Here is a 14,962-nt window from a genome sequence, read left to right on the forward strand (position 1 = left end):
GGGAGAAATGTGAAAAAGAGGATTTGCATTCAGACAACCATCACCAAGGACTGAACTTCACAATCTGGGTAAACAAATAAGCATGGGGGTAGCTTGCTTATTGCGGTGGTTACTACCCTAAACCAATTAAGCCTGATACATCATTTTGAATACATATACAGCATTGCTCTCTGCTTCAATGGCAGGGGGAATGTGGAAAACAGAATTTACATTCAGACAACATCAAACAAGGCATTGATCTGTGCAGTCTGGGTTATCAAGCATCAGGGTAACTTGCTTGATGCGGCGGTTACTACCATTAAGCCTTATGTTCACCTTTGATGCACCTCCAACATTACTCTCTGCATCAATGACAGGGGATGGCAGGAAATTTGAATCAAAGTTACCAACAAGGGCCCTGAACTTGGTGGTTGGTGAAGTATGGGGAAATAAGAGTGGAAGCTTGCTGGGCAGACTGGAGGGGCCGTTTGGTCTTTTCTGCTGTCATTTCTCTGTTTCTGTAACCTCTTATCAGCCATCAGGAGGGGTGGCACTGGAGTAGTGGAGACTGGACCTTGGTCCTGTGCATTAATACTTCGTGGCTTTAGCCCCACGAGAGAGCTCATGCAATTTGTCTGCAGTGTCGAGACTAAGTCGGTAAATTCTCAGGAGTGCTGTGCACCTTATCAGGTAGCGGTACCAAAAGATCCCTCCCAAAAGTGCTTATAGGCCAAGGCTGTAGCCAGAGGCAGCCCACCTTCCACATCTGGCTGGAGCATGGGGACAGCAAAGACCTTCCCTAGGGCCCCTGCAGGTTTCTAGCTTTCCAGCTCAGTCCTGGATTAGTGCTGTTTGCCCTGCTCCTCCATTGTCTTCCTTCCTTTTCAGTCTCCGTATTATATTTACAGGAACCGGTTCCAATCAGTTGCATCTTCGGCTTCCTTAAAACCCTCCTGCTTGGCTGGGAACCGCTGTAGCTCAGAACAGGATTTTGCTTGTGCCCGGGAGTGGCCACGTGCGCCACCCTGCCCTTCTCTCGGGGTTTCACTTACCCGGTACATCCGTGTGCAACAGGATCCCTTCTCCACTTCCAGCGCTAGCGGGGGCTCCAGGATGCCGGCGCCCGGCTCGGTGCAGCTGCACAGGAGGAGATCGGCCGAGGGGGGCGGCGGCGGCCCGGGCAAGCCTCCGCCCTCCCACCCCGCTGCCGCCCGGTCCAGCCCGGAGCTGAGCGTCCCCTGCAGCCGCTTCGTGCTGAGGCTGAGCCCGGGCAGCGGCCGCAGTTACCGCCGGAGCGCCCTCCTGCCTCCGATCCAGGCCGCCCCCCTCCATCGCAGGATCCATGCAGGGGGGCTTCCCTCCGCGCACGTGGCCGCCGGGGGCCACCCCTGGCCCTCTATCCGCATGCACCCCCTAAGGAGCTGGGGGGGTCCGGGAGAGCGTCCGCAGCCCCCCGCCGCCCGCGGATCCCGGGCAGGGATTGGAGCGGGGAACGCGGAGCCGCAGCAGGGGGCAACCTGCGGGGCGGAGCTAGATCCGCGCCTGCGGGAGGCGGCGGTGGAGCTGGAGCCGGATCTGCAGGAGCGCTGCGGGCCGGAGGGGGGCACCGCGGAGCAGGATCTTCAGGAGCGCTGCGTGACGGAGCTGGAGCCGGATCTTCAGGAGCGGGGCACCGCGGAGCTGGATCTTCGGGAGCGGGGCACCGCGGAGCTGGATCTTCAGGAGCGCTGCGTGACGGAGCTGGAGCCGGATCTTCAGGAGCGGGGCACCGCGGAGCTGGATCTTCAGGAGCGGGGCACCGCGGAGCTGGATCTTCAGGAGCGCTGCGTGACGGAGCTGGAGCCGGATCTTCAGGAGCGGGGCACCGCGGAGCCGGATCTTCAGGAGCGGTGCGTGACGGAGCTGGAGCCGGATCTTCAGGAGCGGGGCACCGCGGAGCTGGATCTTCGGGAGCGGTGCGTGACGGAGCTGGAGCCGGATCTTCAGGAGCGGGGCACCGCGGAGCTGGATCTTCGGGAGCGGTGCGTGACGGAGCTGGAGCTGGATCTTCGGGAGCGGTGCGTGACGGAGCTGGAGCCGGATCTGCAGGAGCGCGGCGCCGCGGAGCCGGCCTATTACTCCCGGCGCAGGATCGCAGAGTGGGTGCTGCAGGTGAATGCCGTCCTGTTCTCTCCCTCCCGGCCGCAGGACCCAGCGTCCCCCCACCTCCGGGAGCAGGGCACCTCCATAAAGATCGTTTACCAAGGCGACTGATGGGTGGGTGGGGGGGGGAAGCCCTGACACCGGAGGAGGAGCGCAGGTTGCACGTCCGGCGCTCTCGTGGGTCTTCGGTTCCTCCGTTGATTCTTGCATTTCTGCCGGAGCGGGCGAGCGCCTTCCTGCGGAGATTCCGGAGGGCGAGCGGCAAAACAGCGCTGCTTCCGGTGCCTGAGCCCCGATGTCATGAAAGAGGCCGCAGCTTCCTTCCGGGGGGGAGGGAGTTCAGCCCCCCCCAGGAGTCGGTAACATTGCTCGGATCTGCCCTCCCCTGAAGACGCCCCCTCAGCGGAGGAAGGACCCCTGCCCTCCCCCCCCCCCCCCGAGGGGCAGCGAGGAGGTGACTCCCACCCTGAAAGTGCGGGCGTGTGGCCTCTTAGCAATGCCCGAGAAAGCGCCGACTCCTTGGCCTCCGCCGCTTCGATGTTGTGAGTCGACTCCTCTCAAAGCTGAGCACATTTACAAAAAGGAGCTTCCGTCCCCTGGCTACCAAAGCGGGCACGTGGACCATGTAAGCTGTATTTTTTTATGAGATGCGTTTCTAAATGCCCGGAGGGTTTGCGGCCTCCCCGATAAAGTGCGCCCGCGTTTTCCCCTTTGTAATCCCGGGACTGCGGAACTGTTTGTGTGTTTCTTACATGGGCAGCTCCCTGCAACTGAGCCGGGCGCTGTGGTTAAGATGTAAGGACATGGGCTTGTGATGTGACTCTCTTTATAAGGCTGTAACAAAATAAAATCTGATTCTTATGAGGAACGGTGCATTGTACGATGAGACCTGCTGTGTGGAAGGGCCATGAGCACAGCCTGGGCAGAGGAGAGAGATCTCTTCTTTATGCACGCAGCATGCAATATAAATCAGGAAAGTCAGTGCTGGGGAGGAGGAGGAGGAGGTGGATAACAGATGTAAGGGAATAGCCTAGCGGGGCCTTATCCTCAGGGTGCATGGTCTCTCCCCCAGAGAGATTCTGTGGGTCTTATCAAACTCGCCTGCTTAAAATTTCATCAGGAATTCAAACCAGCCTTTGAGTCAGGTCGCTGGGAGTAAGAACCATTCAAATACCCATCAAGCTTTCATACATCCTCTGCTTTTCAGTGTCATAGATTTTATCTTGGTTGTTGCTAGGTTTGCTGTATGGAAGTTTTTGATATTGAATGCTGTGCGCATAGACTAGAGCCCTTGTGGATAGGCGATTTTTATAAAGTCAAGCAGTATATAAATAAGGCACCAGAAGAAGCATTTTCTACAGAATGAAACGAGCAAGGACAAGAAGGTCATCATCTAAAGTGAAAGGCAGGGGAACGGGAAAAGTGGTGGTGGAAACCTGTAACAGACATCCAGCAGTTACAGGAGTCAAAACAGTGGCAGATTTCAAGCACACATGGCATTGACAGGAAGAAGGACACATGGCATTGACAGGAAGGGAAGGATATTAAGTTGGAGGGTGTGCAGAAAAGCAGGGTTTTTTTTCTGCTTTTCTGTACACTTTTCCCGGTGCTTTCAAAGTTAACTCTTGCCTGTAAAACGTGCGGCATTTTACTTTCAGTATTCCGGGCGAATAACTAATAGGCTCATCAACGTGCATTTGCATGTGATGAGCGCTAATAGTTTCAGGGGGGTTGCCTGTGCATTTTCCACGCCCAATTACCTCTTACAGTGTAAGGGGTAATAAGAGCGCGTCGGACACGCACATCCAAACGGGTGTCAAACGGTGCGCTGTATCGGCCTGTTAGACAGAAAGTCCTTATGATAGGGAAATATGTCCCAAGTCCGAGCACGGGTGAGGTCCGGATCTCGATTCATCAAAGAGAATCAAATCAAGTCACACGATCTCATGCAATGTCCAAAGATGGCGGTCTTATTTATTTATGTTTTTATATTCCACTTGCCGACAAGTGGAATATAAAAACATAAATAAATAAGACCGCCATCTTTGGACATTGCATGAGATCGTGTGACTTGATTTGATTCTCTTTGATGAATCGAGATCCGGACCTCACCCGTGCTCGGACTTGGGACATACAGTGACCATTTTGTACATTTTGCAACTGCTCCAGCAAGCTTTGTTCATTTTACTGGGCATGAAAACTGCCTTTGAAAGATGAGAAACCACAATCGCCGCTATACCCACAACACTACAGCAAGGAAATGTCAGTGATCAGCGTAAGCTCAGTCACTGTCAACAAGGGAGTGAATGGGTCATCCTGTGCTGGCGACTGGCAGAAGATCCTCCCTCTTACCATATGTGCCCCTAAGCTAAAGAGAGAAAAAAAACCTCCACCACGTGTTAGTGCCCGATCGGTGCTATAAAAAGCTGGCTCTAGCCAGAGGCCAAACTCAGGCTCTCTTGATCTTTGAGAAGTTCTCCTCTCTCACTCATGAGTTGTTTTATGTACCTTTTGCTAACCATTTGGGTCACATGCAGATCAACATTATGTTACTTGCAATAACTATATTTAAAATAATTGTTGGGGGGGGGAAAAGCACGGCCCTTGAACAAGGAAGGGATGCAGGCCTTTGCTTGCAAAGTCTTAAGATTTGAAAATTAGGCAAATTCAGCTTGGCCAGGGGCTTACCCTGAGCCTGCGAAGAATAAACCTGCATCTTTTGCTCCTGCAATGTGCAACTCTTTGCTTTTCTTTTGCCAACCAGCAGGTAAGTGGCACACACACAACATTTAAGCTTCTGCAAGTGTTGGTCAGCACAGGGTGCACAAGGCTCCGGGCCTGCGGTGCTAGCAGACCCAACTAAAGAGGGATTATTCTAGTGCTCGGGCATAATGCTTGGTTCAGCCGCTGCCAATACAGGCAAGGTTTGCTAAACAACAGTTGTGCCTTTGAACTGGCTCCAAGCATTTGCTGTCAAGTGCCAGATGGATTAAGGCCCCGGATCCCTGGCTTTGCACATGGAGAATGTGTCGATGTTTTGTGCCGGGCCGTGGGCTTTTCAAAAAAGGAATCGGTCCCCAGCTTTGATCCTGTTTACATTTGCGTACGGGGAAAAAGACACGGAACTGCAGTGACTCAAATAGGTGTCACGTACTGCTCTCCCTGTATCAACTAAAATTTAACGCTGTCGGGCCCATCACAGAGCCATTCAAATGCTGAGTCAGTGATCTTATTATACAGGTTTCCTGTACAGTGAATTAGTAATTAATACGGTGTAAATACAAGTTACACCTCTTCTCCTTGTCTGCCAACACCACAGGCTGCCACCTTTGTGCCATGGCACAGTCCCTATGCACCACAGACCCACTGCTGCCCTCTGCTGCTTTACAGAAGGAAATACACTTGGGTTTTTCTAGTTCAGATGACTGAATACTAAGCAGAAGTTTTCGCAAAACACTTCAGCTAATGCAGCTAGAAGGCGAGGAGCGTTTGGGCAGCGTTCACCTCACCCTTCCTTTTGAGCACCCGGCCAAGCAGAGCCATACCCAGCTAGCAGCTGCAAGGGAGCCCAGCCAGCCAGTGGTCCATACCCAAGCAGCGTGAACCAAACAAAATCGGGAAGCCTTCACTTTTCTCAGGTTCGGTTTTAATTCGTGTCTGAGGAGAAATACACGTTTAAAGTGGTGGAGAGCTTTTGCTTCTGTGCCACTTTCACTGCCATGAGTCAGGATGGTGCTGTGGTGACCCTGGTCAAAACCCCAGGCAGATAATACTAATAATAATTAAATCATGGTTTGTATAATCAGGTGCATAGCAGAGGCATACAGCACTGTGCGGAGAAACATAATGGGCAGTCCTTACAATCTAGTGTGAGTGTGTGTGTGTGTGTGTGTGTGTGTGTGTACAGCGCGGCATAGGTCGTGCAGAGCTATAGCAATGTTAAGCAGTAGCAGTAGAAAGCACAAATAAAAACAAAAACAGTTAGGCCTTGGGTAGGACAGCAAGGGCACGGCTGAGGAGCTTTAAAGGAGGTGGGATTCAACCAGAAAGGAGCCACTTTGAAGTGAGCATGGGATATGATGTTTGGGCTGTGGAACTATTTTAAAGAGAGCACTGGTCCAGGAGCAGGCATGGAATATCAGCCCCCGTCTCTGTGCGGAGTATCACAAGGCAGGCAAAATCGAGACGAGGGTTTGAGCTCACAGAGTGAGGATATGATTAGGAAGAAGGAGATATCTTGGGCTGGACTGAGGAAGGGAGGCTGCTAACATATAGCTGAAAAGGACACACACCGCCGATTCCAGCGCGTAAGGAAAAGGGAAACCCAGCACCAAGCCTAGAAGAGGAGACCAAATAATCGTGGGAGCTGAACTTGAGTCACTGCCAAACGTAACAGCTTTCAGGCGCTTTGCTGAGGGTGCAGCAGAAGTCAGAAGGAAAGCACGGTATTTTCATCCGCTCCTTCAAGCCCTGGTACAGAAAAGTGCTTAAGATGAAATACCTTGGATTAGCTCTCTGGAATCCCCCTTTGAAAAGACAGCATTGTTTCTCCAGGCTGTGGGGCCATGCAACTGAGGGTTTAAGTTTCATGGGTGATTAGGCTGGGAGTGAGGGCCAAAGCTTCAGGATGAATTATAGGCAGACCTTCTCATCAGGGAGAAACTGGTATTTCTGGTTGGCTGAATAGTCCTGAAAGGCTAGCTGAGCCCTGGGAATGGGGAGCTGTCTCGGGCTGAACAGCCTGTGCCTCGCTCTGGCTCTCACTTCTCTTCCCCCCTGACGGGAACTCAGATCAAAGAGGTTCACAAACGCATGGTCGACTCTTCGCACAATCACTCAAGGAAAACTCATCGATCCCCTCAATGAGTAAATATACCACCCAACACACTTAGGGAACCCTAAGGTTATTAACATGAATATTCAATATCACCTTAGATTAATACATTTTCAAACAGTTTATTGTTCCATATATAACCACATAGACATAATTATATCACTTTTAACATCACAAATAAACAGCAATTTAATACATAATTTCAAACAGCACCATGGTGCTGTTTGAAATTATGTATTGAATATGGTGCTGTTTGAAATTATGTATTAAATTGCTGTTTATTTGTGATGTTAAAAGTGATATAATTATGTCTATGTGGTTTGATATGGAACAATAAACTGTTTGAAAATGTATTAATCTAAGGTGATATTGAATATTCATGTTAATAACCTTAGGGTTCCCTAAGTGTGTTGGGTTGTATATTTACTCTCTTCGCAGCCATCTTTGCCTGAGAAGGGGGGCGCTTAAGAAAAAGCCCCAAGAATTTGCTGTGGTTGAGGACCAGCTAGAGGACACTGGACATTTGATCTCAAGGTCATGGCCCCCGTTGCCATCTGTGACTCGAGTTCCTCTTCCTTGGGTTAGGAATATTTTGGAAACGGCACGAGCAGCCCTGGGGGGAAAAAGGAGAAAGAGGATTGAGGGCTGGAAAACGAGATTGGTCAGAAACCTTAGGAACTGCCAAGTGACCCAGTTCAAGGAGGGAGACTTTTGGCCAGTTTGGGATTTCAAACTTACATCCCAGTGCATTGTGTGATGTATCGATTGATTGAGATTTGATACCAAGAATGGACTCCTATGAGGATTAGAGCAAATTTAAATTAAAAACAAAAAGGACAATAGTGTTTGAATGAGCTATCCAGTTAGAAGCAAAGCAACACAGACCCAAAGGTGGATCCCCGGAGGACCTTATTTAAGTTAGGTGATTAGGTTTCTGCAGGGAAGGCCTGAGGCGAGCTCTGCTTTATACTTTGTTTTCCTGACAGTGAGGGTACAGGGTTAATGCTAACGTGGTCCAGATGTTTGGTACAGGATAGTCTGGCAGCGGCCAGAGGAGGTGCCAGAATGTATCAGGAGGGGGCGCGTGGCTCCTTGAATTAGGTCACTTGCATCTCTGCAGGAAGTCTCTGTCCTATGCAGAGCTCCCAAATAATTCCAGTCCAGGAGGGGGACCGGGTCCCAGAACCGGGTGTCTCGAGCCCCAGCTCCGGACACTTTGCTGTTCGCAGTCCCATGTTCTGTGCTAAGGGGTGGCTCACGGTGTAGCTGATGGATTGGAGTTAGAAGGATCTGGTGGTCTTACAGGGTAGGGTAAATAGGATAAAAGGGTCTCCGACTTGGACCCATTCACCGTAGCTTGGCCTTTGAAGCACAGGATACCCACACAGCATGAATCCTTCCACCCCTCTATTTGCACTTGTGGATATAGTAGCCCGTAACATAACCGATTATGAAAATAATCCAGAATGCAAGAAGGCCGCCCAACACTTTCACCGCGATACCAACTCTCCCCGTGCACAGCGTGGCGTAGAGTCTGTGGAAACACAACAGGAGGAAAGCCATCACGCTTTGCTTTAAAGCATACATTTCTGCAGCAGAGTATATGACACATAATATGACGAGTTGATTTAGTAAATCGGAGTGGGCGGATGTGGGGAAAACCCTACCCGTTGAACTGGGAAGGTGCAAGGTCTAACCCTGCAGTAACTGATCGACCAGGTGTGGCCAAGCAAACCTCTGTGGATGCAGCTCCCGCGAATTTGTAGACCATCCAGGTTAGATCTTCACAGGCTCCAAGAGGGAGGAAACCCAGCTCCTTAAAAGTAGGATGCTTCTGGGTTGGGTCAGTCTACGGACTTGATTCTTTTTCTAGTGTCTCAGGAGAGGTGACAGGGGAGGCAATGACAAATGGTCATTCTGGTGTCTTAGGAGAGGTAATGAATGGAATGCTGCGAAGATACAAACGTCTTTGCTTTAAAATGTGTCTGGATGAATGTTTTCCCTCTGCTAACCCTGGGCAAGTCGCAAGGTCTTGGAGTTCCAAGAAAGTCAACATCCTTGGCTCAATTCTGTGCCTCCTTAATGTAAAGCCAGCTAGGCTTCATTAGAGTTTATTTAGTTATTTGTAAAATGTATAAATCACTTTCCAGGTCTTACAATAACATCTTCCAAAGCAATGTACAACAGAAGTAACAAAAACACAACAACAAAGAAATAAAATATTAACAATAAAATAATAAAAACATTTAAACACTTTACCATAAAAATTAAAGCACCCAAGCATATTTTGTTGCTGCTGCTCCTAACAAAACAGTCTTAATTTCTAACTCTGAAATCATCAGCCAGGTCTCCAGCTTCCGGTGGAAGCGCATTAAGTTGGTCTCCCTAACTGACAAAGGAAGGTCGTTCCATAAACTTTGGTAAAGCCATGCTGGGAGGTTCTGGACACTGAGTGATAGAGTCCAGCACCCTTCCAGCAGGCGGACGGGGTTATAAAAGGTGACTCCATGAGTCACCAGGGGCAACGTCGTGTTTTGGGGCTGGACAGGCATGTTGAAAGGACCTTGCAAGACGCTGTCAAGGGCCTGTCCTCTGCCCTTGACTTTGGGGTTCGCTCTCCGGCATGTGGGGCGGGCCGTCCAGGAATATTCAGACCTCTAGACCATGGGGAAAGGCTTGGTCTCCTATAGTCTGCAGCCAGCAAGTAACTCTGGGTGAAAAGGCAGGAATTTCAAGCGTTTCCTCTGAGCCTTGAAGAAGAAGCAACCTGAGAAGATTGGGTGTAATGAACTTTGGAACTGTCTTTGCTTTGTCTTCTTCAGAATATTTTCATGCTTTTTTTCTTGTTGTTTTTTGCCTTTTGGATTACCATGTGCTCTAGTTCATTGCGTCCCAAACCTGTCCTGGAGGACCCCCAGCCCCTCAGGTTTTCAGGATCTCCACAATGAATATGCATGAGATAAATTTGCATGCACGTCGGCCGTTGTATGCAAATTTTATCTCATGCATATTCATTGTGGAGATCCTGAAAACCTGACCAGCTGGGAGTCCCCCAGGACAGGTTTGGGAGCCACTGTGTAGTAAGCACTATTTCGGTTGGAACCCAAAATGTTGTGTGGACTGTTTGGGGGTTTTTGTGATCCCCAGTGGTGATTTCCTGCTAGGTCACCAACTCAGAACCTTTTCCTCTATGGGGGAAAACGTGGAAGGTAGAGGCCACTGCTGAACCTGACCCGGTACTAGTTTAACTTAGAAAATGACCAGTTGCAGATGAATCCTGCTCCCCACAACCTGTTACCCCTGCTTATCTTAGATGCTGAAATGAGTGGTCAGTGCTCAGCGACCTCTGAAGGTGACCCCCCCGCCCCATGCGTGTAGGAGTGGGAGGCGTTACCTGCACTTCTTTGTATTTTAATCAGTTTGCTAATTTGGTTTCCAAGTCATGGGTAGCAGTCGTGTGAATGTTTTGCATAGCCCCGGCTACGGGTTTGGTGGCCAGCTTGCCGTGCTCTGCTGGCCTCCCCAGCCTATAATCCTTTTACCTGTTCCATGCTGTCAGCTCGGTGGCTGTGGTGACGCTGACTTCATCCTGAGTGCTATTGTTCCACCTGCTGTACTGTACACCAGCTCCTTCTTGGGGCTGCATCCTTCCGGCCAGACCCAGGCAGGGGGAACGGGAGGCTGTGGCAGAACAGAAACAGATGCAGATGGGTCCCAGGGCGTCCTTGGATCATCCTCACATTGCCTCCGCAGAAATCAGTTACTGTACGGATTAACCCAGGGGCTTATTCTACAACCCGAAGCCCCTTATCAAAACCCCCTCTCTGTATCAACAGGGAAGCCTGTACCAGGCAGCCACTGTCACTGCCTGCAGATCTCTGCCGGGGGCATCAATCCTTCAGCATTTAAAACTCTCTAACGTTTTCACGATGAACAGGCAAGAAGTCAAGATTATCTTTTGCTCAAGCAAAGGATGCGTTTCTTCTTAGTACATCAACTGTTAAAAATGCACCCTCCCCCGCTGCCAGCTCAGAGGATAAACAGTGAGGCAAATGGTTCTTTGATTCATTTTATGAGGAGGGAAACAGTTTTTGAGATTAAGAAATTCTTATTGGCCCGCTTCTATCCTACTAGCAGGGGCAGATTTCATTTTCTTATGGGGCGTCTTTCCGCGTGGAGGCAGACGAGGGGGAATTTGTGTCTGAAATCGTCCCGTAGTGGGATTCCGACTTTCAACGCCTGCCATCGTGCGAAGATTTCAGATGAGCTGCGAGACATCTCGCAGTGGGGGGAAGAGGGGGGAATGAACTTGTATTCCAGATCTCCACCCAGTTTCCGAGTCTGGAAAGGTTTGCTCGATTTGCCCCAGGATCCTTCCCTCTCCCTAGAACTGTGTAAACCACAGGGCACTGGAGACCCAGCATTCATGCACCTCGGCCTAACCAGGGACACCAAGCCCGGGTGGAAAACCACTGCGAGAGGCCCTCCGAGGTTTCCACATGGGACTGGCAGGATCCATGAAACTAAGCTCTTCACACTGGCAATGCTGTCCAAAGGTTTCAAGGCATTTCCGAGCAGCGCTTTGCACTTTTCATGCTCAAATGCCCACCATGGAGGTTTTACCCAAATCTTCCGCACCCCAGTACGGGGGCCGCATGACTGCTTGGGAACTTCTGAACGCTGGACGTGAGGGCTTCCGAAATGTACACTCCACAGCCTCACAGGTTTAAAGCTCAGCTCTTCCTCCAGTGCTGTTACGACCCTGTGACCCCTCTTTCAAAGCAGTACCCTGGCTCCCCATCTGCTTTCCCATCAAGTTCAGACTTTTTTGTGCGCACTACTAGTGCGTTCTCCGCAGCACCTCCTTACCTCTCCTCTCTTATCTCCTCCTACACCCTCCTCCCAGATCTCATTCCTCCAGCACAAGCCGCACTTATCCGTGCCCTTTTCCTCCGCTGCCAAATCTCGGCGCCGTGCTTTCCACCTGCCTGCACTGAGTGCCTGCAATGGGTGCGCCATGCTCCCTCTCTTAACATACTTGTATCTCGCTTTAAAGCTGAACCCCCTCTCGGGCTGCTTGCAGAATTCAAGCCCTGCTCCTCCTTGAGCAGGGCCTTCCCGACTTTAACAGTTTTCTAAGTAAACAAAGCCCCAGGACCTCTTACTTGCGTTGCCTGGGTGTCTCGACTAAATCGTGAGCTGATGGAGAGAGGCTGTCCCTTAGCTGCGTCTGTCTAGCGCTGCCTACCATCTTGTAGCGCTATGGAAATGATTAACCGTCTCATTCTGACCAGTAAGTTAAACTCGGACGCTTCAGTCTCGCTGCCGTGTGCCAGGTCTTCGCTTTTCCCCCGTGCGCGGCGCTTTAAACGTCTGCCCAGACTGCGCGTCCTGGCTGATTTCGCGGTGCTGCATTTACCACGGAAAGTCGAGAGAAGCTCCATCCGCTGAGACATCCGTGCACGGCTCAACTCTGTCGGGTCCCCCTTCCTCGCCAATAATCCCAGTTAAAAAAAAAAAAAAGTGACTTACCTCTAGGGCTCTTCTAGGATTTAGCAGCCCAAGCTCCTTCCTAAAATCCTGCTCAGGGAATGCTGCGGCCTCCTCGCCACTTCCACCACCCAACTGAAAGCTTTTTTTTTATAAGGGCCGGAGGCTGCCAGAAACCTGCAAACAGAGTCCTAGCAGCAAGGGCCAGGTTTACATGGAGACGTCCTCTGGAGGGGGTGGGCGTCCGAGCGCTCTCCTCCTTGCTATGCCGGAGCCTGCTCGAGGAGCTGCAGTGTACTTTGTGCTCTTGTGTAAGAGGAATGAGGAGGAGGGGGAGGGGGGGGGAGGACCATGCATTCAGCTCCTTTCAGTGGAAAACACTCCCTGCGCTGACCCTGAGGAGCGGAGGAACTGGGGCGGAACTCGAGGGTTCAGTAAGTCCTTAATCCGGACCGCTGACCGGTAGTAGCCGAGCGGCGAAACGCTGCCAGGAAGCCGAAAGGCGCTGCTGGCTCCCGTCCTGTGGCTTTCTGCCTGCAGAGTTAGGACTTCCCTGGATAGAACTGGTGCGATTTCTGTGTCCGTCGCACAGTCCGGCCCATCTGCCAGGTGACAAGGGGGGGGGGGGACGGACGGCTCCGCTCTGAGTGCAAGGGAAGGGGCTGTTCGGTCTCGTGGGCATTATCTCGGCATGCAAAGAAAAATTTTGGTGCCTGAAATAATGAACTGGAGGCACCCCGCCCACCCATCTGCCAGAGCGTGCAGTCATCCAGCATAGCAGTTTCATCCAATGTCTTCAGTGGCGGTTAGGGCTGTGCATTCGTTTTGAACGAATGTGCAATCTGCACCGTATAGGTCCCTATTCGTTGCATTCGTGGGGTCCCGAAACGTATGGCGAACCCCCATGAATGCAACGTATCAAGAACGAATAACACCCCCCCCCCCCCCCCCAAGACTTGCCAAAAGTCCCTGGTGGTCCAGCGGGGATGCTGGAGCGATCTCCTGCACTCGGGCCGTCGGCTGCCAGTATTCAAAATAGCGTCGATAGCCTTTGCCCTTACTTATGTCACAGAGGCTACCGGTGCCATTGGTCGGCCCCTGTCACATGGTAGGAGCACATCTTGGGATGGGGGTTTTTTCAACTTTAATGGGAAACAAATACCATATGTAACTAATGGACGAGTCGGGGTTCCCTGAAAACGGATGCAACGGATTTGGGTTCTGACGAATACCGAATCGGACGAATCAGTCCCTGCTGCACATCCCTAATGTCGGTTATATGTGCAGTGACGACTGGGCAGAAATATTTGGACAGGACTCAGGGGACTGTTGGAGGGTCAAGTGCCAGCCACTGACAGGTGGCAGCTACGGGTACCCACCCCTGAGGAAAGGACAATCACTCACTGGGGTATGGGTGCCTCCATCCGCCACTTTACTGGCTTGCACTGCGAGCTGAGCCCTTCAGCCTTTCCTGGGTGATGTCAAAGTATTTCCGTCTTCACAGTAAACAGTGGCAGAAAAAGGCCACATTTCTTCCATGCAGGGCAGATGACCCACTCTCAACCCAACCCCAGCTCCCCACTGCCAGGTTTGGTTTGTGTTTTTTTACCTGAACCTTTAACCCTTTTCCTACCTCTGCCCTCCATATCAGTCACAAGCACGGAATACTGAACTCTACCAGCTCCACTGGAAGGCCATTTACAAGACCAACAGTCCCATTCCATATCCTATCTCCAAGTTTTCTAATAATCCGCTTGGCAACCAAAACTAGTGAAGTCATTGTCCAAAACATCAAGATTTCCCACCTCCCTGCCAATACTCATTAAAGTTTTGGTTTTAACCATGGTCACCCCAATGCCTTCTTGGAAGCCAAGTGCAGTCATGCAACTGCTATCAGAGTGTTGCGACCGTCGCTGCCCGACGTCTCCACCCCGCCCACCGTACCTCTGTGGCGACTCCCTCTTTGCTTGTTGGATGTTTGGCTGCCGCGGCGTCATCTTGCCGCCCTCCTCCGGCGTCCCCGGACCGGCAAGACACTGCACTCTGCCATGTTTCCCAGAAGCCTAAGGGTGCGCGCACGGCGCAGCCCCGACTCACGTACCAGCAGTGGCGCGAACCTCAGGGGCGTTCCCCTGAGATGTCATCCGCACCGGATATTTAAGGTCTCTGAATTCGCTAATTAATTGAGTTAGCAAGGAAAGGAAAGGTTTCTTATGCTCCTAACTACTCTGCCTCCTCGGACTTACCAGGGGTACCAGCTCCTCGGGGGCCTCGTTTCTCTTTTGCCTTTCAGGTCGCAGTCTGGAACCGGTACTCGCTCGAGGGCCCATTTTCTCGAACCTGCTTCTGAATACCACTTCTGCCAGGAAGTCACCGCTGCCTACAACACCAGTGAGTTACCATCGCTCTCTCAGAGCTTTCCCTGGAACCAGGCACTCGCTCCTCGAGGGCCTAATCCATTCCAGCTCCTGGGCTGCTTCAAGAGACTATTGTGTGAGTGTTACCATCCAGGTTCTG

General features: G+C 51.4%; 2 protein-coding genes across 4 annotated transcripts in view; one reads left to right on the plus strand and one right to left on the minus strand.

The window, feature by feature from the left end:
- The first annotated feature begins 816 nt into the window (after positions 1 to 816).
- The window catches only part of LOC115076980 (burkholderia TALE-like protein 2), a 40,033-nt gene continuing 25,887 nt past the window's right edge, over positions 817 to 14,962 (plus strand). For all 3 annotated transcript variants that reach the window (XM_029579061.1, XM_029579060.1, XM_029579062.1), the window contains exon 1: positions 817 to 2,746. In XM_029579061.1, coding sequence (XP_029434921.1) covers positions 1,093 to 2,232 — 1,140 coding nt within the window. In that variant the 5' untranslated portion in view covers positions 817 to 1,092 and the 3' untranslated portion in view covers positions 2,233 to 2,746. The remainder of the gene's footprint in view (positions 2,747 to 14,962) is intronic.
- Positions 7,306 to 12,955, minus strand: SMIM1 (small integral membrane protein 1 (Vel blood group)). The gene is made up of 3 exons (XM_029578059.1): positions 12,488 to 12,955; positions 10,498 to 10,636; positions 7,306 to 8,489 (listed from the first exon to the last, which is right to left on the minus strand). Exons 2-3 carry the CDS (start codon positions 10,599 to 10,601, stop codon positions 8,363 to 8,365), a joined length of 231 nt encoding a protein of 76 aa, XP_029433919.1. The 5' UTR covers positions 10,602 to 10,636; positions 12,488 to 12,955; the 3' UTR covers positions 7,306 to 8,362.

This window comes from Rhinatrema bivittatum, chromosome 15, assembly GCF_901001135.1.
Source record: "Rhinatrema bivittatum chromosome 15, aRhiBiv1.1, whole genome shotgun sequence".
Taxonomy (NCBI): Eukaryota; Metazoa; Chordata; class Amphibia; order Gymnophiona; family Rhinatrematidae; genus Rhinatrema; species Rhinatrema bivittatum.

Bases quoted from the DNA above. Each gene is read 5' to 3' on its own strand.
- SMIM1 (XM_029578059.1), bottom strand. From the start codon at position 10,601: ATGCAGCCCCAAGAAGGAGCTGGTGTACAGTACAGCAGGTGGAACAAT. The intron at 8,490-10,497 runs GTAAAAGGATTA...GTGTTTCCACAG, and splicing joins GAGCTGACAGCATGGAACAG to ACTCTACGCCACGCTGTGCA.